Source organism: Rhea americana, unplaced genomic scaffold (genome assembly GCF_003343005.1).
Source record: "Rhea americana isolate MKP2758 unplaced genomic scaffold, rheAme1 scaffold_42, whole genome shotgun sequence".
Classification (NCBI taxonomy): domain Eukaryota; kingdom Metazoa; phylum Chordata; class Aves; order Rheiformes; family Rheidae; genus Rhea; species Rhea americana.
In genome coordinates, this window is record NW_028186557.1 from 5,965,757 (window position 1) to 5,981,752 (window position 15,996).

General features: G+C 46.6%; 1 protein-coding gene across 2 annotated transcripts; it reads right to left on the reverse strand.

Moving 5' to 3' along the window:
- Positions 1–15: 15 nt before the first annotated feature.
- On the reverse strand, positions 16–8,958 carry GPR137C (G protein-coupled receptor 137C). Of its 2 annotated transcripts, none has more exons than XM_085315128.1 (6): positions 8,905–8,958; positions 7,894–8,122; positions 4,654–4,803; positions 3,976–4,098; positions 3,722–3,837; positions 16–2,937 (listed from the first exon to the last, which is right to left on the reverse strand). In XM_085315128.1, exons 2-6 carry the CDS (start codon positions 8,053–8,055, stop codon positions 2,766–2,768), a joined length of 723 nt encoding a protein of 240 aa, XP_085171254.1. In that variant the 5' UTR covers positions 8,056–8,122; positions 8,905–8,958; the 3' UTR covers positions 16–2,765. The 2 variants fall into 2 exon arrangements, with proteins under 2 accessions (XP_085171254.1, XP_085171255.1); XM_085315129.1 differs by having other exon boundaries at positions 2,782–2,818.
- Positions 8,959–15,996: the final 7,038 nt, after the last annotated feature.

The following is a 15,996-nucleotide window of genomic DNA, read 5'->3' on the forward strand; positions in this document are numbered from 1 at the left end:
TTTTTTTTTTTTTTTTTTATTTCAACATAGTAGTGCTTGGTTACAGTTTAGTGAAGAACAAATAGGTACATTCATTGGCCACAGCTTCCTGTTGCAGCCAGCTGCTGCCCGACTGCAAAGCCAAAACACTGTTAAACCATACCAAAAAAAGAAAGTTTAATGAAAGGCAACTATGCATTAAAAAAGTCATTGTACTTTTCAGCTATAAATTACTTCAGTAAAACACAAGATCAGCTCCAACACGAGCTGTCAGTTTTGAAATTAACGGCCATCCGTACAAATGAATAAAACCAAAACACTTTGCCAGTCACTCATGAGTACACTTAGCAACGAGACTCACTGCCCCGACCTGTGATCCTAATGCCAGGAAGATCATATTGGTGTTATGTGCTTCAGTGCAATATGAACAATGAGCCTGTAGCCCTTTAAATTTTTTATTATTATTTTTTGCACTACACTCCCTTCCCTCCAAGAAAATCTTAAAGTGCTCCTAGTGCTTTGGAATTTAAGCAAGAACAGGGGCCGCTAGTGTCACTTATCATCTTTGGTGACTTATGGGAGAAGGGCAATACATGGAGCCCAAGTCCTTCATTAGCTTTGCCATAAGTCAAGCAGTGATTGAGATGGAGCAACCTGTTTCCGTATGACAGCCAATGCAGGAGGACAGGTCTCTTACAACATGTAAGATTAAGCAGCCAGGAAAGCCACAGCAGTCATGGTGGAGCTCTCTGGGTCAAGTATGAGAGCAAGAGGGATGCAGTGAAAAATCACTGTCTCAGAGCCTTCTGTGAACAGAAGCAGACGTCACTCCTCTTTTGGGGCAGCAAGAGTAAAGCAGGTTAGCGTGCACAGGCTCATGAGCCAGCACAGCCCAGGACCAGGGGGATCAGACAGAGGGACACAGTGTTCTCAGTGTGACAAGTGACATCTAGCTCAGTAGAAGCAAGGTGGCTAATATGTTGATCAGGACATACCAGTGAGCACACAGCAAGTGAGAAAAGGTCAGAGCTGCCCCAACACTTGCATGTTCTCACATGCAGCTGTAGACACTGAGGCTGCCTCAAAGTCCCTCCAGCACCCAGCCCACAGCATCCCCAACCCACAAAGCCAGGCCAGCTTAGTACCACTCCATACAGTTGAATCCCTGCCCCAGCAGGATCTGAGTTCAAGCTTTCAGTGTTAGACTTGCTTGTTTGAACAGCAGGAGCAGCTCCAGACAGGTAAGCAGTTCCAGTTCAAATTTTCACTAAGAGGTCAGAGACAGAGCAGCTGTCCTCCCTGGACCAGTGACTCCATCTAAGCATGTGTCCAAAGCTGCCCACACAGGGCTCAGAAACAAGCCATGAGTAACATGAAGTCTTAAATGCAAAGTCTAGTCTCCAAGAACCTACACAGCTATGGGCCAGGTCTAAACTTGCCTGTTCTGGCTAGCTGAAGAGAAACAGAAAGTGACTTTGAAATCAACATCCTCCCAAACTGTGACCCAGCATGTTCAAGTCATGTACACCATGAAGCACTGCTGACAAGACCTGTGGCCTGCTCAGGGGCATGGGAGAGAACAGTCAGAGATGAGGGAGGGGAACAAACCCCAGAGACCAGTTTTCTGCAGCTTCCCAATCCCCTCACACAGCACATGCTGTCTCCACAACCAGAGCCCTTTTCCACCTTAGTGGGGGACCCTGTTGGTTCACATTTGCTCAGGTTAAAAAGCTTGGTTATCTGCCAAATGCAACTTAATACTTGGGCATGGGGCATGAGTGAAGAGGAGGAAACGAGACAGCTCTCACAACCCATTGGGTAGAGTAATCATAGTTTTGTAATTATAGTTTTACATGCACTTTGGCCAAATGTGTTCTTACATACACACTTGTACTGACCTAGCTCTATCCCTAAGCCTTCCTGGAAGAAGTCAGCCTACAAAATCTTAACACTTACCCCCAACCCACCTACCCCCAAACACTTGACAGCAGCTACAGCCCTAGCCAACCTTCTTCCTTCACCATAATCTAGTGGGTTGGTTACAATTTAGTGATCTTAATGCCAGCAGGAGCACTCAGTCTCAGATGTTAAAGGCCTTCGCTCTGGGTATGCTTTGAGCTTAGCTTTGAATCCACACTCCTCAGAATAGTATAGCAAATCAGGTGAAACAAGGACCAGCAGTCAGAGCAAAACCACACTCAGCCCAGAGGCATCAGCCCTGCAGGGTGTGAATATGGCACAGTACGCTGTAACATTCATTGCAGGAGTCCCTGCCCATAACATGCTCAGTTAACACAGAGCATCACACCCCCAAGTGAGTCAGGATGCAGAGTACTTCATGGAATATGTCTAGAAGCTCCAACCTTTGCAGGAAGACAGTGCCTCTCCCAGCTATAGATGTGCAAGTAAAAGAGTAACTAGAACAGTCTCAGACCAAGCACAGTCTGAGCAAGATTCATTCCTTCCAAGTGTGCAGATAAAAGTGCAAATATGCATTTGATGTTTCTTTCTAGTGAGGAAGCTCTGGTGCATTTAGCTGCCAACAACTTGAAGACCAGACCAAGAAAAAGCTTCCAGAGAGTTCAGCTTCACTTTGCTACATGGTACCTTAAAGTCACAGTTCATACTGCCTGCAGCCATAGGTTCAGTCCTGCTTACGGCCACAGCAGGTAGTGGAATGTTTGTGTCGATGAGTTAAATGCTTCAGGGAAGAGGAAGAGAGAAAACCAGATTTACAATCCTATACATGAATGCCACTTCGGGAAGAAAGGGCCCTTCCAGCCTCTTCAGTTCTGTGGTGCAGGGCATGAGCTATGGTGATTATTCAACTCCGAGCCGCCTGCAGCAAAGAGCAAAGGGGCACTGTCTGTAGTAGTTCCGCTGAGATGGGGACCCACCGCGTAGCTGTCATTCCCAGCCAGGGACCCATAGCAGCCAGAGCACTGAGGGGTGGCCAAGCTGGGAAGAGAGACAAAAACCAAACATGGACTCTTAAGAGATGGACAATTTCTTAGTTTGGAGATTGCTGCTAGTCTGCATGGCTAAGCAGGGCATCTAAGCCTGCAGAAGTAGGTTCTGATTTATGACATCCAGATATCATGTTTTCAATGAACCTGGCTTTGAAGAAACAGGTGTAAGGCACACCAGGCCTTGCAAAACTGGTCAAGAACCACCAGAACCTTCAACTCCTCACTAAAGCCGCAGGGCATGAGGAGYGCAAATCCCTGACCAGCAAGTGAAAGACAGGGCTGCTAAATTTCCCTTATAGTTTAGCTGAGGACACCAGCCCGTCCTCCCCCATCCCAGTGTTTCTACAGAGCTTTGTCCCAGATGGCTTCCAGAGGACATGTCCTCCTAGACCTCCTGGGACTTCACTTCACTATTTTGCTTTACGAATGGAGAGACTCCTCTGGATGCCATTTTGAGAGCCCTTCTACCCTCGCCAGCTATGGAAGGATCCCAGCAAGATCAACCTTCCCAGGTRAGACCTCATGTCTGTGGCTACTACATACCTATGTGCATCCAGCATGATATCCACTTCCCAGAGCTGTCACTTTTATCCAATAAAAATAGCCCTGTGTGAGCTAAGGAGCAAAATCAAGCTTAGCCAGAAGGTTCCTAGCTCCATCTACCTTGGCCAAACTGACTTTTATACCAAGATTGAGAGCAGGAAGTCAAAACCTGTTGCTTAGAACAGCATGGAACAGCAGCTGTGTTTTCATGTGCCCAGGACAATGCTTACCCGCCTTCTCTGGCCCCAAGCCGTGACAAGTCATCATCACTGTCATAGCGCCTTGGATTGTCAAAGAAGTAGGCTCTGGAGCTGTAACTATGACTATTGACCATTCCTGCCGGAGTCTATTAAAGAGAAAGGAGTTAGACCAGTAGCAAGACATTTCCAATTGTCTTCCTAAGACTTTATCCCCACACCCCAGACACCTTTGAGCTCCTCCCTGAACAAGAGTGTTCAGGCTAAAGCAGCTTGCTCAGGCCTACCAAGTTCTGACTCAGTCTCTGAGCCCGGAAGAACAGCACCACAAACGTCGTTGGCACCAGCTCCCAGAGGAAGAGAACTACTCCAAACACCACATATTCCTCACTGCTCACTTCCACACGCACCTGTGAACAGAAGTCATAAGTCTGAATACCTCTAGCCATTAGCAAAGCTCCAGAGCTCCAGAAGGTGAGCATTTACATAGCACAGGAGAACTAGGAATGCAGAGAAATCCTTACGAAGGCAGGAACCCAAGCCAGCACAGTGACCCTTATCTGGCTCCTACTGTTTCCAGGGAGGAACAGTAGTTCTTCAGTGTGCTACCACAGTATTGCAAGCTCCCGCCCCACCTCAAGGGCTCTCCCTTGCATATAGCCATCCCCTTTTAACTGTTGCTTCTCTGGTGTTGTTGACTTGTTCCTCCTTTTCCCCAGTAAAAGCTGGTAGGTTCTAGCAATATCTCCTGAAAAAAAAAGCAGCCAGACTGAGGAAGATTCAGGCTTGCTCTGGTGGAGAGAAATAGGGCTTTTGAAGGCAGAAATCCAGCTCACCTGGAGCTACAGAGAAGCCAAGACCCCATATAATCTCCTTTCCCCTATATATGCTCTCACAGGAAGGTAAAGTATCCCCTTTTCACTTCACTACTAGCTCTGGATTGGAGGCCACACACAGACACTTACCTTATCTGAAAGGCTGTCCCAGCCATAGTTAAAAGGACCAGGAACATCGTCTGGAGATATGGCCACAGCTACCAAGTTATAGCAAGCCCTTGAGGAATACAGAAGAGCAACTACAGATCCGACAAGAATAGCCTGGCAGACAGATGTTCCCTAGAACAGAAAGGAAACCAGTTTTAATGTAGATCTTCCTACAAAGCTTTTTTCCTTCCCCAAATGCATGAGAAGCTCTGCAAACAAGACTGACCTAGAACACTTGTATGTTGTTGCTAAAATATTCAGAGCTCATTAAGAGCCTTATGCGATGAGTTCATTGCAATAGCAGAGCTATGCAGCCAGTGTCTGCCTGGGAGCAGGAAAGACTCAGGGCAGAGAGTCACTCAGGATCTTCCTGATAGATTATACCTAACAAAGTTATTTTGGAAGTCAGCTTCAAAGTGGTGGTCCAGAGAGATGCAACCCACCCACTGCCTTTCTGTGGTGACCTCTAAAAGAACAGCCAATAAGAGTCATCTTGCTGTTTCTACACCCTGACCAACTCTACAGCAGCAATGCCCATACAGCTCATTCACCCTGCAGAAACTGAGCACCCCAACAAGTGCTGAACACAGCCTATGCCTAGAAAAGAAGCCCAGATAGCTTGAGTGACAACTTCGAAAAAAGGGAGGAGATCCAGTATCAGAATTCCAGCACTTCTGCAGAACAAGGCAGGCTTTGCTCTACACAGAGCAGCATGCTATGTTGATATCTGATGATGATGGACGTTGAGGGACTTCTGCCTTCTGTTAGCTGTCTTATGCTGGTGAAGACCTTTCTCCACCACATCCTAGAAGCAAGCCTGACAGAGGGACAGCTGCCCATGAGGTACTCCAACATCAATGTATCTCTTGCAGAAGTAGCCATTGGAATGGGAGCTTCAGCAAGATCTTAAGAGAAATATTTGCAGATATTCCAGTAGTGTTATTTCTTTGCTGAATACACCTGTAAAGCTCTTTAACAGCTATTGGTAGGCAATAAGTCACCGCATGGTAGAAACCAAAGGCAACCGAATCTAAGCAAGATGCAGTGACTAGAAGTGCACAAGTCCTTGTGACACCACTGAAGCACAACACTACAGCCTGCTCTAGTGCTGTCAGCTGAGTCGTTACTATTCAGGGCAACAGAATTAGAGGCAGAAAGGCTAGTGAAGCAATAGTCTTCAGCAGGCAATGACCACAGCATAGGATCTGGCACCAGCCCAATAGCAGAGCCTGCTTCTCAAGTGGCTTTTAAAACCTTCCCACATTCAGTGGTGAAAGTGGCAGTGTTACTGCCCCCCCCCCTCCAGCCTTGCTATGTTGCTTTGACAGTCACCAGATTCACAGCTGGAGTTCAGCAGACAGGGCAACCATTTCAGACATTYGTATAACACTCCTGCTCATCCCCACCCTATTTCTGCAGCTTCTCCACAGTGCTTTAAGTCAGGGGATGCCTCCAAGGCAGGGAAGGGAGACATCAGTTAAATGCAAGAGACTCTTCCCAGACAGTCAGGTTAAGCACTCAGGGGAAGATCTCTCTTCTCTAGCACATGTACAAGAGCAAGGCCCTAAAGGCAGCCTCAGGCACATGACTAAAGGAAGTCACTACATCAGTAAATCACTGCTGGGTGAACTTGATAGGTTAATTAGTGTCCAGAGTCAGTTAGAGCTGAAGATCTGTCCCATGTAAGCAAAGATTTGAACAGCTTCTGTCTCACTTCAGATCACCCTGCTGCAATCTGCAGTTTCTGTGGACAGTTGTTAAGAGCCAGCTAGGCATCCAGCCCTGGCTGCCTACAGCCCACACTCCCTAGATTCTTGGCAACTGCAGATGCCCTCCACTTCCTAAGAGGGCCAGACTTTTCCTACATAAACCCTCAGCTTCAACCTCAATAGCATAGCTCTGGCAGCCCCTCAGCTTTCACTCAACCCCAGCCAACGCCAGCTGCCCCCTTTAAGGCAAGGGGCAGTAGACTGTAGCCACTTTGAGCAGTCCTAAAGATGACCTGCTAATGAGCAAGAAGATTCCTCCAGCCAGTGAAAAAACAGTTGTTTGGATCCAGAGCACTTTTGTGTTGTGTTTGTCTGTTGCAAGACAGTCTCATCCTTCTCATCCTCTTTCTGAGTGAGAAAGAAGCATCCAACCACCTTTGGGGTGCTTTGCAGCCTCTTGCCTAAGCCAGGCAGGGCCAGGCCTCTAAGCTCATACCACAGTTACCTTTTTCAAAACCCTGGAGAAAGGGTCTTCATAGGAGGCCAGAGTCCTGAATTTCTGACAGCTGGAAAGAGATGGTTCAGGACAGGCAGGGTAAGAAGCTGCATTATTGGGAAAAGGCACTARCTCAAAGGTATCACAGCCAGACAGCTGGCTTCCCTGAGCCTGACCACATTCATCAGATGCTGAAGTTACTCTAGAAATACTTTCAGGCTGATCAAGAGACTGCACTCTGTCCTTCTCACCAGGCCAGGTCTCCACCTTGGAATCATTGCTTTTGACAGAACTGATGTGGCTTCAGAGGAAGAGGGCAGCTCAGGTGCTCACTTAGTTGCAGCCTATTGTCTGACAAGATGAGGCTATTGATGGCTCAAATCCAGATCTTCTCCAGCAGGTAGTGAAGTGTATGTTCAGACCCTCACCTATCCTTCAGTCTCAGAGGCAGGTCCTACAGCAGCTTTTCCTCCCATTTCAAGATGCTCATCTCAAGCAGTACAGGTCAGCACTGTCTCTGGTTCAAGCAAGCCAGGCAGCCTGAGCAAGCTAGACTGCTGGTGGATCCACTTTGCAGAGGATTGTGTTCGATATTTGTCAGAGCTATCGGTGCCCTGCAGACCTTACCATGCTTAACGGCAATAAGTTGCAGAAGCTACATTTCCTGCTCCTTAAAGAAGCCTCTCCACCAGCCAAACCTTAAGATAAACTTCTAAATCTGAAGAAAAGCATAAGCAGCTCCCAAGCCTTCTGTTGCATCAGCACAGCTGAAGACAGCACTGTCCTCTAGCATAGACAAGTTACCTCATTTCTGCAGCAGCAGCACATACCATCTATAGAGATAAGTAAAAGCTGCCACTACCATGGTGGCAAGGAGTACTCCATGCAAGGAGTATTTGAGCAAGAGCAGCTCCATTCCCACCAGGTCAGTGTGGCTCTGACTAAGCACACAGATCCAGTTGAGAATCTAGTTGACAGCTGCACAGTTCCAATACAGTTTGCAAGGCATTTACCTACCTTAGACTCGAGGTAGACATTTGCTGAAGACATTTTTCCCAGTTTGCACATGCAGCAAGCCAGTGAGATGGCACAGAGGATGAAGAGGCTATCATTGACTAGGGCACGGGCAAGGACTGTCCATCTTAGCTGGTTCTCTGGGACCTCACCATGAGTTAGCATTGCACAAGTTAAGTTCACTACTAGGAAGAGGAGGCTGGTAAATACAGAGCCCAGATACAACAGGACCCTGGAGAAAAGGCAGATAAGGAAAAAAAAAAGAGAGAGAGTTCACATCAGTTTATGCACACAGCTCAGGAGTCATGTCATTCTCTACCACCCTCCTATCTCATTGGGCAAGATGACCTCCCAGCATGTCCAGAGCTCTACTTGCTATGAAGACCAGGTATTCTGGCAGGTTTCAGTGGTTGTGCTGGCAGCCTATGCCTGCTGTGTACTTCTACTGAAGCTGCTCTCGTTTAGTGTGAGCTGTGTTAAGCAGTCATGAGTTATAGGACTCATCTTCTGACAGTCAGGTTCTTATCTTGCAGATTTTAAGTGCTGCTCTAGCTCTGCATTAGCTTCAGTCAATAAGCTATGACTCATCACACCACTGCAACTTCTTTATTGAAAGCCACTGAAGCTTACATTTTTCCATTATGGGTTTCCCTGGAAATGGCTGGGGAACACTTGGGCCATACAAACAAGTCCCATCTATTGCTCAAACCTTATCCGGCAGATTTTTGCTAGAGGTGGGACAGCTCAGAAGGACCTTGAGAGTTTATCTACTTCACTATCAGTACTGGATTGCTAATGAAATGTATAGACACACATTAGTTCCCTTTGTATCCTTGACCCACTTCCCCAGCAACCAGTCCTGCTCCAAGGCATGGCACCAATCCTTTCTCAGAGCAGAGCTATGACTAAGCTCTACTCAGTTTTGGTGGGGGTCTGGAACTCCCATTCCTAGCACTAGAACATTAATCCACCTTAGAAGGCCTTTGAAGGAGAGATTAGAAGAGTGTCACTTACTTGTACTTGTTGAATTCAGCTGCACATTTCACTTTGAATATGACCTAGGGGAAAAATTTGCATGGCATTACTTAAATTTAAAGGAGAACTGTAAGTCACTTTAGGGAAGATGTATACAACAGGAGAGCCAGCATCTAGCTGGGCAAGTTGAAGGACTATAGATCATCTATTTACACCAAATCTTATGTTTTAACCACTTCCAAGGAAGATTGGTACCTTTTTCTGAAAGACCTGAGTTTGAATGTAGGTGTCCAATAAGAAAGAACATATTTAAACATCCCAGATGTGATGAGGTTTTTAATACCACAGCTAAGGACAGCTAAGGAGTCAAGTTTAGCACTCAGTAGTCACTAAGAGCATTCAGAACTACTTTGACTTTGCCAGATGTTTTGTACTGCATATTTTAAGACCTCAGTCAAGCCAAAATGTCCCTTTTGAGGAGACTGCTTCAACTGCTGTTGTTCAGTAAGACAACAAGCTGATCCAAAATAGCCCTCTAGTATTGGATTTTGGGCCTGCAGTCCACTATAAAAGTTTAAGATCTGTGGATAATAACAAGCATTTAGGCTTCTTAGTTCTTCCACCCTTTAGATGTCTGTAGGCCAAATACACCTGAGAAGTGACCAAGACAGAAGGAAGCCTTCCACAGGCCAAAGGCCCAGCCTATCAAGTTGTATGGCACACCTGGCAAACTAGTGTACTAGATGACAGAGTCATTCATAGACTATTTCACTCTTCAAAGCAAGACCTGTTTTGTCCAGCAGTAGGTCAGGGCCTTGTGAATCTCCTCACCACACAGTGTTAGGAGACTCAAGCTGAACAGTTACTTTGAAGCACCTATCCTTCCTATGCAATGGCTCATAAGCCTCTCAGACTGTAGGAGTAGACAAGCCTCTTTTCCTTTGAGCTGAAGGGTGGCTCTTGCTAAGTGTACAGGGGCGAGACTCAAAGTATAGATAGATTAGGCATGCTCCCAAGTCATAGCTCATATAGGAGCACAGAGATGCTGCTGACAGTGACAGGTCACTGTCACTGGTGTTCACAGTGGTCAGCACAAGCACAGTAGATGCTAACAGCAGGCAAGCAGCATGCTAGCAGAGCTACATGGAGTTCACTTCTGTCAGACACTGACTCAGCACAGCCATAGCAGGAACAGTTCCATTTTCTGAAACATGTGGACCCTGGTACAGGTCCCATCACGAATGATCCCAGAACAGAGGGTCACAGTCTTGGACAAAACTTGTGTCCTAAGTCCAGAGACTTTGAAGAAACTTAGGAAGGGGTAGAAACAGCCAGCTAGTCAGATCCAGCACACATGCACTTGTGGTGTCAGTGTAAAGCCACCATCTGACCACTGCACAAGTGCAAAGGCTTGGTTTCACTACTCCCTCAAGAAGTCAGACTCATTAGCTCCCACACTGTGGCTGCAATGAAGGTTCACTCATCTCTTACAAGGCACTCTTGGTCAGCTTTCATTCTTGACAGGATCTCCCAGCTCCTATCTTCCTGTCAGGACTGAGGTAGCAATGGTACTCCAAAGCTTCAGAAATCAGGCTCCTGCCAGAATTTCCAGAGACACTTCAAAATTTGAAGGTCTGATACATTATAAAATTCCAAGCACTTAAAGTCCTCATGCCAGACATCAGACCTCAGAGCTTCAGCAACTCCGTTCCTACAGCTAGTTCTCACTGTCTGTGTCTTCTTCCTCAGCTGGAGGGAAGAATTGAAAGAACACTTAAGAACAGAGAGCAAGACATAGTACCTAGGCAGAGAGAGGCATCTAGTTCCCCATGCCTCAGAAGCAGTCTCACAACCCCTCTAACCTGCTGCCCTGGACTATAGTAGCCAGAAGTATTACAGGAAAAAAAAAAAAAAGTGGCATAATCCACACAGAGCCCCAAAGTTAGACGAAACCTGGACATAGAGAGGAGAGTTTGGTCATACTTCAGAATATTATTTGTCCTCTCCCCTACACATCTGCCCATGGGCTACATTCAAGTTTCAAGTGCTTTAGGAGTGTCAAAGCAGCCAGCCAGCTGGGAAACCTCTTGGTTCAGCATCCAGTTATGCAACACATTTGAGATGTTTGTGCTGCTGCCGACCTCCCAGAAGAGCAATTCAGTTGGTGCAACTGCAACCTCCCAAGCACAGTGCAAGCTGAAAGTCCCCGGTATGTTGTATTGCAACTAATAGTGCTGAGTGAGAACAATACCCTCAGCTGAGCAGGGAAAGGCCACTGGCTAACAGAAGACACTGGCTTCAGCAGTTGCAGTAGCCTTGTGAGAAAAGTATCCAGAGCTTGGTCATAGAGAGTTCTGGCAGTCCAAAAGCACAAAGTTGTCTCAGAGTTACAGTGCAGAGTAATTCGAGACTTAAATCCAAACCATTGCTATGAAAAGCAGAGAGACCATGGCACCAGCCGTGGGCTTTTACTAGTCCCCAGATATTTAGTCCTGTYCCTTCAGGAAGGCAATGGGCTCACTATTCAGTTTTGGGTTTCATTTTGGTTACAGGCACAGCTCATTGTAGGTCAAGTTTTTTCTTCAGAAGCTGGGTCAGTATGTGACACAGGTAGCATTCACATCATCTTAACAAGAACTCAGAGGTATAGTATTGCAAGGTTTTCAGCACTCTCTGCTGTTTTCTGAGCCCAAAGATAGCTGATGTAGAGGGCTCTCTGAAGAGGCCAGCGTAGAAAGCTTGGAGTAGTTCTGTCCTTTATCAGGATAGAAAATCCAGACCTCTGTCCCAAGCAAGTGCATTGCACTACATTGCTAGTGGTAAGCCTGGTAAACCGAGCAGTTCCTTTGATTCAGCTGGGTGGCCAGCCCCAGATGATATACAGTTACTTGCTGAAAGTGAAGAGAGGTCTATGCTAATCCAGAGCAACAGGGCTGAACATTTTTACCCATAAGCAAACCTTTTATGACAGTCAAGCAATACTCAACAGCTGTCTTTCTGAAGACACAAGTCCTCTGAGCACTTAGTATCAGCAGCAGACTTGGAAAGAAAGCTAGACTGAGAATAGCTACAGACCTGGAGGCTCCCTGTGATGCTGGAGGCTTTTATTTTGTGACAAAAGTAGCTATTTTACAGAACCAAGTTCTTTGCTCACATCACTGACCCCAGAAAGTGAATTTGCTAAGGGTATGTTTCAGAACACTAGCTAAGATTCACTCATCCTTAGAAGGTGTGCTGGGAGGTGTCACAGCTGGTAAGAAGAGATGATGAATTCAAAGATCCCTATATCCCAGAGATGGCTCTAAGGATCAGCTTTAGTATCTGTACAAGTCAGGTCCCTAGTCCTGCCCTTGCTGAGCTCCAGGTAGCATTTCAGCTTGATTTTGATATAACCACTCATAGCCAAGACCTAGAAGATCCAGGAGAACCAAAAATCCCCAGAGAACCTCAAAGCATAGCCCCAGTCTTCTCTTTGCATAGCTAACACCTTTCAGTCACTGTCTCCCTAGTGGGAGAAAAGTGTTTTGCTCCAAAAAGAAGTTGAGTTCAGTTTCTGCAGATACAAGGCAGACATCTGTATTCCGCCTGCAGTCCCACTGGACACAAGCACAGCACTCAGTTGCAAGAGCATCAAAATGGATCCCTTCTCTCACTACAGTAAGGCAGTACAAGGCATCAGAGCACAGCACAGACCATTTCAGGACTCTACATCAGTGTTTCAGTTTTCCCCTCCAACTCCTTAGGAAAAAATGGATCATCCATGAGGATCTCACCACCACTAATGCTGGGATCATCCTATGTCACCAAAAACAGGGTACAACTGGCATGTACCCAGTTCCATGGCTATCTGTTCATCTGGCAACTCTGGCACACACAGGACTCACTACAGAACAAAGTTAAAGTGACCCCTTGCCAGCTGATCCTCTGAGGCCATGGTACTAGCATGGACAAGGCATATATTAGATGTCCACTAGATGAAAAAGGTGGAAGAGTACAAGGACTAACGGAGGCTCTTCAAGCTCTCCTCTCAAAAAGAGAAGAAGTTTGCACCCTTGGAAGCAGGGCAGCAAGAACAGACAGCTCCCAGGCTGGATACTGTTTCCAGGCATGTCTGCTCCAGTGCAATTAGAGCAACAAAAGATGAAAGAGGCTGATATCATCTAATCAGATGAAGCACTTAAAGAAACCCAGGCAGGTTAAGGGTTATGGCCACACCAGTCTGACAGAGCAGCCCATCAGAAGGCCTTACTCATTGCTGCACAGAATTGCTCACCCCCAAGTGAGACAAGAGTGTAGAATGTCTGAGAAGGTATTTAAAGAGGGTCAGGATGAAGCTAACTGTGACTAGAGTCATGGGTATTGCATTCCTAGCAAAGCTCTGGAGAAGCAGGAACTGGAAGACTCTTACTAAAAGTAGAGAGGAAGAAACACTCCCTACCAAAAGGCATTGCACCTCCTGATGTTCCAGGTAGGACTAAGGTAGTGACAGTAGAAACCCTCTTTGCCAAAGATGCATTTTGTAAAGCCTCCATGTCATGTCCCCCCAGGGATTCCCTGGGTCAAGAGGGAAAAGAAATAGGAGTCTCTCCCCACAGAGAAAAGGAATGATAAACAGTTCTACTAGATTGAATTTCATTCCCAGCACAGGGGAGTATGCAATATAGTGCCAGTTCTCCATGGGTTTCTGTTGTTTCCTGAAGCTCTTCCCCAACTCAGCACCATTTCATCCTCAGCTTGTACGTAGCCTGAGGATCTCCATAGGATAAGTAAGATTAGCTCAGATAACACACTCCAGGCCACATTCCCTATGYGCAAAGACAACTAGCCAGGTTTTCAGCATACAAACCTAAGTTTTATCTGAAGAACTCTAAGACCAAGATGCTACCTCCAGAGCAGTAAAAGCCTGGTATTCTAAAGGTTGCAGGCAATTGACCCATAAGCATTAAAGATAAATGGACCATCCATAGTAGGTTCTTGAAGTCACACCAGTGAATGTACCAACCACCTCTAGATCCTGGAACACTTCAGTTAGACTGAAAGCTGCTGTGGGTCCACAGCAGTTTTTCTCCAGGTAGTGACAGCTCTTGTTTAATTATGTCCTAAACCCACTTTATGACTTCTGTGCTTTAAGTGTTGAACAGAGCCAAACCAGACTTATCAGTTAGCCACCAACAAATGGCACCCTTCTGTCAAGGGAAGGATAAGCCAGTTTTATCAGACTGCTTTTCAAGCAGGGGAGGCCAAACATCACTATTCAGCCTTGTTTCTTTCATTGAAATGGAAGCCAGAAGAACAGCAAAGGCTTTTAGTCCATCTAGCTGCACTCTTCCTCCAGATCTCGGAGGCTCTAGCTCTCCACTGCCAAACACGAGATCAACTACAGACAAGTACAGCTTTCTCACCAAGTGCTGGACATCCATCCTCCTCAGGATGGCCATGTGAGACCTTTCTTTGTAACTAAGTATGCATACCCATTTCCATAAGTCATTTTAATCCCTTTCCACTCCAGATTCTTCAGGCAGGATTTCCCTTGGCTCAAGATTTTCAAGAAAGAAAAGAGGATATACCCAGCCAGAGAGTCTATTGCAAAACAGATATTGCGGGAGCAAGGGAAGCCTGAAAATCAGTTTGAATTTACTTTTCACTTTAAAGGAGCCTTTTCTGCAAACCTGCTCAAGTCCAGTGACTTAGAGAAACACAAAAATCCTGCCACTTCACTGCAAGAGAACTTGAGGTCCCCCTCCTCAGCTTGCCTTTCAAGGACACAAACATCTACTAGTTAGAGCAATTGATAGGTCAGACTTTAACAGGCAAGATAGATTATGCACACTATGTAGCATTTGTTATTTTGCTACTGCTTGATAGGCAGTGCATCTAACACTGACAGCTTTTGGACCAGGCAGTTTACCCCAGCTTCCAGGTGTTTATGTTGGAGGGGGAAGAACCAAAACAGCTGAACAACCCAATTACTCCAAATTTCACATTATCATGAGAATGTTGATGTCCTAGGGAAAATGAAATCATAATTCCTATCAATGACACATTGGAGCAACAAAGCGATTTCGCTGTGTGTTAGCGATTCCTTTGTGAGGCTAGTGAACAGCTGAGAGCTGCAGAGCAAAGAATCTGAACAACAACAACAAAGCTGCAAGGAAAAGTGCTGCCTATTTATGAAACAAGTCACCAAACTGGAAAGCAGGCAAGCAAAGTGCTGCTCATGAGAAACTGGAGCAGAAACAAAATATTCATAGGAGGAAGGGGAGGAGGCAGCTCAGGCTTCAACAGATAAAGAAAAACAAGTGAAACGACTACAGAAAGGAGAATTAAAAAACAGCACAAAACAAGTGATAAGGAAACCCAGAGAAAGAGGAATACAGACCAGCAACAATAACAAGCAGCTCTGCTCTGTCCCAGAAGCAATCTTTTTGTTAGAAAGGGGCCCACCTCTCCAGCCCTAGGCTGTTGTTTGGGGAGGCAAAGGGGATCGCTGGGTTTTTTGTCTGACAACAAGCTGCAGAACAACAAGCCCAGTTCATAGCAGAGAAGAGAGATGGAGAGAAGGAGGGAGCGCAGCAACAATAGCAGAAGAGGCTCTAGCTGGTGACGTAATGGTTGGCATCACTCCAGGCCAGAGCAGCCCCTGCTGCTGCCACTTTCTGGTCCTCTTTAGAAAAGGAGAAATCAACTTAAAAATAAGCAAAGCAGCCCCTCCAAGAGGGTCCCTTGGCACTGTCACCTCTTGCAGGGTTGACAAGGGGAAGCTCCCAGCTGGGGCAGGGCACATCTCCACATTCCTCCTCCCCACCCCCCCAGGATTGAGGGCATCTCTCTGTATCCCTCATGCCACCCCAAGCCTGCATTCAAGGCACACCTCTGCACCCCCCCCCAGCCCCAAGCCTGGATGAGGGGCACACCTCCACACACACACAACCCCTCAAGTGTGGCAGCGAGGCACATTTCTAGCTGTTCCTCCCCAGACCTGGAATCAGGGCAGGTCTCAACCTCCTCATCTCACCCTAAGAGCGACATGCAGGGCACACCTCCGAGCACCCTCTGCCAGCAAGCCTGGCTCCAGGGCACACCTCCGCTCCATCCCACCCCACAGCCTGGCTCCAGGGCACACCTCCGAGG